The sequence below is a fragment of the Galeopterus variegatus genome, unplaced genomic scaffold (assembly GCF_000696425.1).
Source record: "Galeopterus variegatus unplaced genomic scaffold, G_variegatus-3.0.2 Scaffold1016, whole genome shotgun sequence".
Lineage (NCBI taxonomy): Eukaryota > Metazoa > Chordata > Mammalia > Dermoptera > Cynocephalidae > Galeopterus > Galeopterus variegatus.
Genome location: NW_007727127.1, coordinates 256,952 through 268,971, shown reverse-complemented (window position 1 = coordinate 268,971; position 12,020 = coordinate 256,952). Strand labels below are relative to the sequence as shown.

General features: G+C 43.2%; 1 protein-coding gene across 1 annotated transcript in view; it reads left to right on the top strand.

Moving 5' to 3' along the window:
- The first annotated feature begins 5,199 nt into the window (after window positions 1–5,199).
- The window catches only part of LOC103591722, a 38,234-nt gene continuing 31,413 nt past the window's right edge, over window positions 5,200–12,020 (top strand). Inside the window, 3 exon segments of the mRNA XM_008574233.1 lie at window positions 5,200–5,349; window positions 8,860–9,304; window positions 9,307–9,584. Coding sequence (XP_008572455.1) covers window positions 5,200–5,349; window positions 8,860–9,304; window positions 9,307–9,584 — 873 coding nt within the window.

Genomic DNA, 12,020 nt, shown 5'->3' with positions numbered 1-12,020 from the left:
TTTTTTTTTTTTTTTTTTTGGCTGGCCGGTAAGGGGATCCGAACCCTTGACCTTGGTGTTGTAACACCGTGACTCTAAGCTCTAACCGACTGAGCCGCCCCTGATGGATAATACTTTAAATTGTTCATTCAGTAAATCGTGTCTGCAGATGTGGGGAGAGCTACCAGGACTAAAATGGGAAGCCTGAGGGGAGGGGTGAGTAGGGACTGGGGACTTTTGCTTTTCACTGGAAACCCCTCTGTGATAATGTTTTTGAACCATGCTCACACATTGCTGCGATTAAAAATAAGAGAAATTGTAAGGGAGGAGTTAACGATCCTGAAACTACTTTTGTCTTTTTGTATAAATGAATAAAGACTTGAGTAATATGGAGGAGGGGGAAAACCTTAAATATTCTTGTGGGCAATTACATGTACGGTGTTCCTCTCTGCTGTACCGTACATCCGCCTTCGCTGCACGTCAGGGGCGGGGACTCCAGTCTGGGGGCGGTAGGCGGTCGTCGCGAGCGCCGTCGGGGCCGCTTCCCGGCCGTCCAGTTCCGCGGGAACTCGCACATTTGTTCCCCCTATCGCCGGCTGCGCTGTTCCTCGGGTTCCGGACCCGCGCGCAGCCGCCGGGCCTCGCGCTCGCCACACAGCGGCGGCCTAGACCGCCCAAGAATCAAGGTGCGGTGGGAGTGGGAGCTGTCCCCTAGGAAAACATCGCGAACAGTGTCGCGCATGGCTTTTCTGAGGTTCGTGGGCCGCCAGGGACGTGTGCCCCGCCGCCCCGGCCCCCACCGTCCCTAGTGCAGGGGGCGCTGCCTCAGCACCGGCACACGGCACACGCACACCCTAGCCAGGGGACAGACCGGGTCAGCGACCCCGGGCTTGACCTGAGCGGACAGAAGACGGCAATGCCAGTATCTGCCTGACGTTTATGGAACAAAACGAAAATAGAGGCCTAAGTGTAGTATCGAAAGGCTGTCTCTAGAACGTAAGGCGGTAACTGTCAGAAATTCGGAGAGAGGGAAGAGAAGGGAGGTAGAGTTGGTTAATTCCTTATCTGTCGCAGCAGCGAGTCGGTGGATAATAGTTTTTTTTTTTTTTTTTTTTTTTTTTTTTTTTTTTTTTGGCTGGCCGGTAAGGGGATCCGAACCCTTGACCTTGGTGTTGTAACACCGTGACTCTAAGCTCTAACCGACTGAGCCGCCCCTGATGGATAATACTTTAAATTGTTCATTCAGTAAATCGTGTCTGCAGATGTGGGGAGAGCTACCAGGACTAAAATGGGAAGCCTGAGGGGAGGGGTGAGTAGGGACTGGGGACTTTTGCTTTTCACTGGAAACCCCTCTGTGATAATGTTTTTGAACCATGCTCACACATTGCTGCGATTAAAAATAAGAGAAATTGTAAGGGAGGAGTTAACGATCCTGAAACTACTTTTGTCTTTTTGTATAAATGAATAAAGACTTGAGTAATATGGAGGAGGGGGAAAACCTTAAATATTCTTGTGGGCAATTACATGTACGGTGTTCCTCTGCCTCCCCATCCTTGCTCCAATCAGTGTAACTTCGTGCTGATACTGCGAGGGTCACAGCTTTGCTCCAGAGTTACCTTATTCTAGGCTGTAGGCTGCTACCTTTCGGGGAAATCTTGCCAAGAACAAGATCCCCATTGCGGGATTGTTGCCTGAAGCTTTACCCTTCAGTCCGCGAGGAAGACTGCTTCATAGAGTGGAAATCACTATGGAGCTTGAGTCAAGAAATCTAGAGGTCTAGCCACACCAGCAGAGGAGTAGAAAACCGTGTACCGGAGAGGTGACCTTTTTGCTTTGATCACAGTTATGAGAATCAAAGAGAGGAACTATGAGGAGGTATTTTATGCCCCTTTTAAGTGTAAGGCCGGCTGGCCGGTTAGTTCAGTTGGTTAGAACACAGCCTTGTAACACTAAGGTCAAGGGTTCCAATCCCCTCACCAGTGAGCTGCCACAAAAAAAAAAAAAAAAGCCATGTCATTGTTACTGATATTGTTAAAGTGCAGGTGACTTTGGGGACAAATTAACAAGCATCAAAATAGTTAACAGTAATGGATTGTAACCCACTGAATGAAAGAAGAACCCATGAATCCATATTGAAATACCTAAATAAATAGGAGAGAAAAGCCCTTTCTTATAATAGAATGCCAACCAAAAACAAGGAATAATCGTGTTAGAAATAATAATAATGATAATAATAATAACAATAAAAGAGAAATGGCAAACTCACAAATCCCTTCTGAATCCAGATATGCTAAAAGGCAAAAAAGTGTTACTGATCTTTGGTTTTTATTGTTAGTTTGAAAAGGAGAGTTAGGTCCCCTGTATAGCCTCTACTGCCCAAGTTGTTAATATTCAGGTAGAGATATTGGTCCAGAGCCAAAATAAAATAATTTAAAACCAACTATCTTTTTTTTTTTTTTCCTTTTTGTCTTTTTTCGTGACCGGTAATGGGATTGCAACCCTCGGTGTCGCGCCCGCACTGTGCTCAACCAGTGAGCGGACCAGTCTCTATATGGGATCCGAACCCTCGGTGGGAGTGCTGCCGTGCTCTCAAGCACCGCACTCTACTGAGTGCGCCACCGGGCCGGCCCTAAAACCAACTATCTTAATCTCTACAGATAGAGCATTTGGCAAGAGAAAATTAGGTTAGGATTTGCTAAAGGTGATTTGTGGAAGCTGAAGTGCTAGAATACTGCATCTGACCTTAGTCACTGATCTGCAAGATTGAAAGTGCTGGCTGTTTTCTTCATTGCAAACCAAAGCTCATTTTGACTTCTGGGAAGAGCGTTTTGGAATGTTCTTTAACAATTCTCTTTAACAACAACAGCAAAAAGAATGATCTGGAGAATTAAAGTTATTGGTAGTTTAAAATAGCAAAAACCCAAAAACTTCCACAGGGTTAATGGATTTTGATGTGTTAGTGAGTTCTTTTTAAAGACACTATTTAAGGAAATCTTTCCCCCCTGGAAAAGCTTGAACAAAAGTTGCATTGAAAAAGCAGTGTTAGCTTTCGGTGCTTTGGAGTGGTCTCATTCTTTTTAGAGTCTACTTAGTCATAGCTTGGAAGCAGTAATAAGTAACCTCTTCAGCAACATTAGTATTATCTGATTTGAGTAGATTAGTGAATACCCAAGTTGATTCTAAAAGAAGGGTTTGGGGTATTCATTTAGTAATTCATTAGCATTTAGGGCAATTGCCCAGCCTAATCATTACATCATTTTACTACATTTAAACTCTTATGTGTGAAACATTTTGTGGTAAAGAAGATCCAGCTTCAGAAATCCTTTGTCCGTGGTCGTAAAGATATAATGCGCTTGTTCTTGCGTGTTTTGTTGCTATGGTAAAATCAGGTAAGGAGAGATTTTAGATAATAGTGGTGGCTTTAAAAACATTGTGAGTTATGATTTTAAGTTTGATACTTTCTGATAGAGGTATTTACTATGATGAAAATAATCTAAAGCAAAATACCGATTGTAGAGAGAAACAAGAAAGATTTTATCCTTCTCCATATATATATAACAAAGAGAAGTTCAAGCTAGAGTTTTTAATAATGCTATTAAGCCCTTCTTTCTTGTGTTTCAGACACTGGGTACTTAACACAAATTCTTTGAGAAAAAATTTGAGCTCAATTCAGGGAGCTTATGACACTTTGCAAAATTCTGAGTTTATAAATACCTGTCTCTGACTTAATGATAGATCAGTTCAGAAAGGTGTGGCATGCTTCCTGTTTTAGCATGCCTGAAATAAGAGAAAAAGAAGGGTGCCTAGATTTTTGTGGGCTAACTTTGTATCTTGGCTTTTGTTTCTACTAACTCTCTTGATTTTGGCTCTCTTAGTACCAAAGTGACCTCTAGCCTCAGTCTTAATTCTCACATATGCCAAAAATAACTCCCGAGAGTGAGGTCTTCACCAGCAGTTCCCAACTTTTATAAATCTGAGAATTACCTTTTAAAGCCAAAAATGTTGGCTGACCCCCCTACATAATAGTACTTGTATTTGTGTTTGGGAATATAATGACAAAAAAATCAGATTTGTATTTTATTGTTACAGCAGAATCTGCAAACATTTTAAGAATAAAAGTACACATATGAGAAAATATTCTTTATTCCATCTACAGAGAGTGCTTGGTATGCATGCAGGTTTAATGATCCCTTTTGATAATTCTAAGATTAGAATCATTCTTGGGTCTACCTGGTATAAAGTGAAGCTTTAAAGCTTAGGGACACTAAATAATTTGATTGTTTGAGCCAAATGCTCATTTACCCCTTCTGACTTGACCTCTTTTTCCATAAGAAATTGGGTGATACAGACTGCTTAATTCTGTTTCTGGGTCTCCAAAGTTAAAGCAGAGGCCCAAGGACTATTCAAGCAAGTAACATCTGAATTTTTTATCGAGTTATCTGCATATTTGTCTGTTTCCTGATTCAGTTGGATTGTGGAGACCTGGCCAAATATTCCAGTAAACCAGGGATAAAACAGGAAGATCACGGTGTTCTCTTAGAACTGTAGTCAAGATCAAAAGGAAGATGAATCTATGCCTACCTCTTGCTGGGTTAACCTTTTCCTGTTTTCCAGTTGTATAAATCAAAGGGTAAGACAATAGGCTAGATTTAAGACTAAGGATTGGAATATGTTATTTCTGTATCCATTGGAGATATGTCTTTTGGGTCAAAGCTACATAGTCTGTTAGGAGAAGATCAAGAATAAACCTTCAAATGCAAGGCTGAACTACTGAATGGACAACTTTATACTAAGATAAGGGACTTGTTTCTATTCCTTCTCTCTGACTTTAGCAAAAGGCTGTCAACTCGTTCTTTTTCTGTTGCATCCTCCCAAATAGGGAGGATAATAATACCATAAACTGTCTCCCTGACCACCTGTTTAGCATTTCCAAAGTCTTGGATAAAACTCACTTTATAAGTTAGAAGAGATGACAAGTAGAATCACACCTTATGCAAATTGGTGTTCCTAGCAACATACCAAAAAATGTTGAGTGAATGGATAGGTAAAGTGTTAAATCTGGTGACATATTCACAGCTAGTAGTTTTGGACTCTTACTTAACTGCAATTAAGTAGTGTCCAGTGGAATTTTTCCACCTATCATCTATTATATGCAAACAGTGAATTTTAATCTTTTTTTTTTTTTTTAACAAAGGGAAGAAGAGTTCTTCTGCATGGAAAATGACACTTTTAAATATCAAACCCATTTCTTGGGCAGACTGTATGATAACATTAGGGACTGAAATGCTAAATTCTGTCTTCAGTTTCTACTGTGTGAAACTTTTTTTAGAACTGTGCAAGATTTCAGAAGTGGCCTTTTATCAAGCCGAGGTGAGATGGAATCTTTACTGTCCTTTCACATAGGACAGAGCTTCTCCTTCCTCATAACTGTTCATTTTTGTGGTTTGCCAAAGCGCTGATTCTTCACACAGCTGAAAGAGTTATCAGGAAAAGTCATCCATGTCCAAGCTTCTGTTTGAGGGCAAAGAGATTTTTAAAAGATTACCACTTACATATAAAAGCTGTAGAGTTTGAAGGGTGAGCTTTGGTTATCTGGAAAATTAACTTATGTGGAACAATCGGTATTATTATTAAGATAATACTTTTTGATTCTACATACTTTTGGGTTTCAACATTGAGATGTTGATCAAATCAATATTACTAGCATATATATTGTTACAAATTGTAATTATTCTTTATGCCCCTTGTCCAATCCCTCCTCATCCCCCCCTTCCTCTCCCCCTACCCCCTCTAATTACCCTAGATTTCTTCTCTCCCTCTGAAAGAATAATGGCTACTTTGTTGATTTGCTGCCCAAGTGGTCTGTCCAGTGCTGAGAGGCATGATCAGGTCTCCCAATACTATCATACAGCAGATGTCTCTTCCATCACTATGAAATGGATTCTGTGGAGACAGATATACTCCTCCTTTCTTTATCTCTGCTGGTGACTCTACTTGTGTCAACTCACTCCAGTGGCTAGTGAGGTGGACCATCTGTCCCGTGGTTGTGGCATCTAGCCGCCTTCATGGCAGCCATGGTTATCGTGGTGGCTATGGTGGGCCACCCACATGGAGGAGATGTTTTTGGCCTGCTCTGTGGTGCTGGCAGTGTGCCTGGTTGTGGGAGGGAGGTCCAGTCCCCTTCTCCATGTCCCGGATCCCCAGGTGGGCCCCGAGGCCCTGGCACGGGGTGCCTGGATGTGGGAGGGGAGTCTGGTTCCCTTCTCTAGGCCCCGGGTCCCAGGGCAGGACCCAAGGAGCTGGCACAGAGTGCCTGGTTGTGGGAGGTGGGCTTGGTCCCCTTCTCCATGCTTCAGGTCCCAGCATGGGCGCCAAGGCACTGGTGTGGTGTGCCTGGTTGTGGGAGGGGGGGTCCGGTCCCCTTCTCCTTCCCCCCCGGGTCCCTGAGCAGGCCCTGAAGCATTGGCACAGGGTGCTTGGTTGTGGGAAGGGGGTCCGGTCCTCTTCTCCATGTCCTGGGTCCCTGGGCAGGCCCCAAGGCACTGGCATGGTGTGCCTGGTTGTGGGAGGGAGGTTCGGTCCCCTTCTCCATGCCTTGGTCCCCCAGGCAGGCCCTGATGTGCTGACCTGGCATGCCTGGTTGTGGCAGGGTGGGTCCGGTCCCAGCTCCTTACCCTGTGTCCCTGGGCAGGCCCTGAGGTGCTGGTGTGGTGAGCCTGGTTGTGGGAGGTAGGTCCAGTCCCTGGCTGCTAGCCCCGGGTCCCTGGGCAGGCCCCTAGGCATTGGTGGTGTGCCAGTATGTTGGAGTCCCCCCTCAGGCACTGGCATGGTGTGCCTGATTGTGGGAGGTGGGGTCCAGTCCCATTCTCCATGCCCCAGGTCCTGGCACAGGCCTGAAGGCACTGGCCCAGGGTGCCTGGTTGTGGGAGGGGTTCCGATCCCCTTCTCCATGCCTCGAGTCCCCAGGTGCACCCCAAGGCACTGGTGCAATGTGCCTGGTTGTGGGGAGGCAGCGTCTGGTCCCCTTCTCCATGCCTCGCGTCCTCAGGCAGACCCCAAGGTGCTGGCGTGGTGTGCCTGGTTGTGGGAGGGAGGTCCAGTCCCCTTCTCCATGCCTTGGGCACCCAGGTGGGGCCCTGTGGGACTGTCACAGCATGCCTGTTTGTGGGAAGGGGGTCCAGTCCCTAGCTGGTAGCCCTGGGTCCCTGGGCAGGCCCCTAGGCATTGGTAGTGTGCCAGTATGTTGGAGTGGGGTCTGGTCCTTGACTCCAATCCTCGAGTTCTGGGTGGGGCCCTGAAGTGCTCGTGGTGTAAGTGGTTGTGGGTGGGGGTCCTGCCCCTGGCTTCATGCCTTATGTCCCCTGGTGGGCCCCAAGGTATTCATGGTGTGCCTGGGCTGGAACTAAGTTTTTGTCCTTTGCTTGCTTCTAAAACAGGGGAACTTCCTGTGGGAACCAGTACTTGAGCTGTGTGGCTGAGCTAAATTGTTGCTTTGCTGCTGTTTCCCTAGGGAAGACTTTTTGTGCAGCTTAGGGTTTAATGGTTGACCTTATAGGTACTTCCGGCTCTCCAGAGACCACGTGCACCTGGGTTGTGTAGAATCTCTGATCTGGGCCTGAGTTTTTTCACCAAACTGCACCCCATGCAATTCTGCATTCTCAACCAGTCTCCTCTGAGTGGTCCTGCGCTGATTGGGGGGTGGATTGGCTGTCCTTTCTGTGTCCCAGTGTTCTCTTGGTGGGCCCATCTCCCCCACCGCCTGGCTCCAAATACTTGCCATGGGATGGGCCCTGCACCGATCCCCTGTGCTGACTCACCAGCCTCTGAATGGCTCCCTTTTTCAGCTATTCTGGCTCCTCACTCCTGCATAGGTCCACGGGAACCCCATTAGTAGTCTTGCTGTCCTGGGGGCCACCAAAGTTCTCTTCTCCCCTGCTGCCTCCAAGTAACTCCATCTAAAGGGCACAGCTGTGGCTTCTGCCAGCTCTTGTTCCATGTGTTTCAGTATTAAAGTGGCCACAGGCCAAAACACTGAGAGCAGTTTTTTCTTTCTCTCTTCATGGTTTCTCCCCCTTCATGAACTCTGTAGGTCTCTCCTCTTCACCTGAGCTCCAGCGACCCCCAGCTTGGCCGATGTTACATTTTTATAGTTGTAAATTCATTGATTTGTGGGAGAGAGTGATGCTGGGGACCATCTATTCCGCCATCTTGACCGGAAGTCCTAAGATAATACTTTGTTTTGAGAAGGCCCATGGTATTTACAAATAGTATTGTAACAAGTTACCAATTAGGTGGTCGGAGTGGATAGAGTTCATAGTTTAAAATCCCTTATGTTTTATAATGTTACTCACTTATTACCAACAACAACCTATTTATTAGATCCATTCTGAGATGGTAAACATTGATATTTTAACCTTTCCTAATGAAATTATATAAAACTACGCCTTAGTGTAAATGAAGCATCACTCTTTGCAGGAGCATAGCCCGTGTGCATTGTTGGGAGGAAGTGTAGTGTAATGACTGGAAACAGACTCGGGGGGTCATTCGCCTTGGTTCAGACCCTGGCTCTGTTGTTTATTGCGTGTAATAATAGTACCAGCTTTATAGGGTTGTTTTGAAGGATTTGGTAAAATAATTCATATAAAGACGTGAATGCCTAAACATAAAGTGAATGCACATTGGCTTTTCAGTAATATTAACTGTTTTTATTATTACTATTTCAGCTAGTTCTGAAAACAATGAGGTTTTTTTTTTTAACCAATCAGCTTTGGTTACTTCATATAAGTAAAAGAAAAAAATCAGGGGTCATTTTCATCTTATATTGAGTTTAGTAGTTCTTACTACTCCATTGAAATAATCCTGTGTGTTTATTCTCCTAAGGTAAGTTTAATGATGTGGAATGTTCTTAATAACCTGGTTGGATATTTTCGCAACAACTCTAAGTCTGAATGCTGTGTTAGACATCATATTTCTGTCTTGCGTGGTGTCCCTTTATATGCAGTAGCCTTCCTGCTTCCTTGGTTTCCTTGGAAATACTATCAAGAAGGTGACAGGCTTAGTGGACCTCACCTGATAGTATCACTATGTGCTTTTGATAGCACGCTTACCTGTGTTCAGCAAGCCCAGTGTGTGCTGTTTGCAGAGATTTTCACAAGACACCAAAGCAGGCTTCAGCTTGTTAAAATTTACCAAGTGGTATCACTAGTGGGATCCTCCAGTATCCTTTCCTGTGGACTCGTCTCTAAGAACTTGGAAAGTTTGTGTAATTTTCAGGCCATTGCTATTATCATCACCTTGCTCGCTGCTGCCAGCCTTTACACTGGCATGACCATGTGATTTGCTTCAAACCTAAACGGAGCCCCAGGGAAAACCCTCTCTTGGAAAGTGAACAGGAACTCGCCAGGACTGCTGCCATTTTATTGGTGAGACAGATCTTATCCCAGAGAAGCTTTTACCTTTTTCTGGTAATGAATTTCTTCCAAGTTTTCCATTTAACCTTCTCCAACAACTTCATGGTGATCTTTCCAGAGAATCTCATTCCCAGGGAGGTTCTTTCTTCTTCCACAAAGAGCAACATGTATGGAGCAGGCTTTATTTGCCAACAGGTATGTGATAATTTGTCATGTGTTTTTCTGCAGAGATTAAAGATTTAACTCTCAGCTGGCTGAGAAATTAGAAACCTGATTATATCAGTAGTTTGAGAAAGTGACACACATTTATTAAGAGCCCCGAAGATTCAGAGGCCCAGTCACTGTACAAGATTCAGTAGAAACATAATGGAAAAAAGAGTTGAAAGGAAAAAAGGAAAGAGAACCCAATGAGTATGGAGAAACATGATATTTTGAACATTTTAACTTTTGAATTTTGTTCCCCTGAGCTTTCTTACTTAAGCTTTAGCAGAGCTCTAGAAGAAAATAAACAGCTTCCTGTGAGCGTGTAGTTTTGCTTTATTTGGGCATTTAAGATTTCTGCTATCATTACATGGGAGAAGAATTACTTGATCAAGAATTCTTGGAGGCAGGTTTCAAAACACTTGGCTAAATGCCTGTGTCCTGGAATTTTCAGAGTGTTATTAAAATTCCATGGTCATGACCATTACTGGAGAGGGCATGTTCTCCTTCAAGAAACATACTGGTCTGCTGCTTATTTTACCAGTTGGAGAGCTGATATATTGCTCCCCTTAACCTAAATATATCCTCTAAAAATATGACTTAACCTAGCCTGTGATATGGGTATTTCTATTTTCAAAATTAAGTAAGTAAAATATGTTATCTATACTCTTCAGGGAGTACATTATTCTGGATAAGCTAGTTTTCACTATTTACCAACTTTAAAAAATATTTAAACAATTTGGGTTAGGAATAGTTCTGAAATGTTCTGAATGTTGCCACAGTTTTTAAAGCAAAGTGTGTAGGATAGAATTTGCCTTTCTGCTATTAGCTCAAGGTCTGTGTATATTGTAACTCACAGTTATTGAGTGCTGATCGTGTGCCATGGACTATGCCAAGTGAATTGTATACGTTACTTAATGTAATCCTCACAACAACCTGTGAGGGAGAGATTCTTCTTATCCTTACAGACAAGAAAAGGGAGGTGCAGAGGCATCTAACTTTAGAGTTGTGCACTTTAAGATTCTGTCTCTTAACTGTACTGTGTTTACATCATTCATTTACCAGAGTGTACGAAATAGAATTTTATTTTTGGGTTATCAGTGTAGTCCCAGGGACTCTGTGTGCATGATAAAATGAAGCTCTCCCTTCAGAGCAATTTGGGGTTTGTCAAGCTGTTTGCTGCTAGGTTCAACGACTCAGAATGGAAAACTGTTTGAGTTCCTGTTTCAGCTTGTTATTTGCTGTCAGATTCTAAACTATACGTACCTTCTCACTTTTAATCATGTACTTGCCCATAGTTTCTCTTCTTCATCAAGTAAAAAAAAGTTTGTTAAACTCTATGTAAGTAAGAAGTACCTAGATTTTTAAAAAACAGCTTTATTGAGATATGATTCACGTACAATACAATTCACCCATTTAAAGCGTACAATTCAATGTATTTTAATATATTCACGGAGTTGTGCAACCAACACCGCAATCAATTTTAGAACATTTTCATTATTCCAAAAGGAATGATTCAATCCCCACTCCACTCTTCCCCCATCCCCTGGCAACCAGCAATTTCTTTTCTGTCTCTTTGGATTTTCCCATTTCAGACTTTCTTGTGATGGAATCATATAATTGTGGTTTTTTGTGACTGACTTCTTTCACTTAGCAGGTTTTTAAGGTTCATCCATGTTGTAGCATGTATGAATACTTATTCCTTTTATGGCTGAATAATATACCATTGTACGACTATACCATGTGGCTATACAACCTTTTGTTTATCCATTTATCAGTTGATGAACATTTGGTTGGTTCTACTCTGGGTTATTGATGAATAATGCTGATGTGGAATTAATGTACAAGGTTTTACATACATATGTTTCATTTCTTTTGAGTGTATACCTAGGAGTGACATAGCTGTGTCACATGGTAACTCTGTTTCCCATTTCCAAAGCGGCTGCACCAGTTCACATTCCCACCAATAGCGTACAAGAGTTCCAGTTTCCCCAGATCTTCACCAACATTATCAGTCTTTTTAACTATAGATATCCTAGTGTGTGTGAATCTCATTGTGGTACTGATTTGCATTTCCCTGATGGTTAATTATGTCGAGCATCTTTTCATATACTAGTGGCCATTTGTATATGTTCTTTAGAGAAATGTCTATTCATCTCATTTGCCCAGTTTTTAATTAGGTTATTCATCTTTTTATTATTGAATTCTAATGGTTCCTCATATATATATTTTTTTTATTTTGTCAATATACACTGTATATGATTATTATGGCCCGTCACCGACACCTCCCTCCCTCCTCCCTCTCTCCCCTCCCCCCCAAGAATGTCCTTTCCGTTTGCTTGTTGTAACAACTTCATGGAAGTATAGTTGTTATATCTTCTTCCCCACCCCACCCCCCCCGGTTTTGTGTGTGTGTGTGTGTGTGTGTGT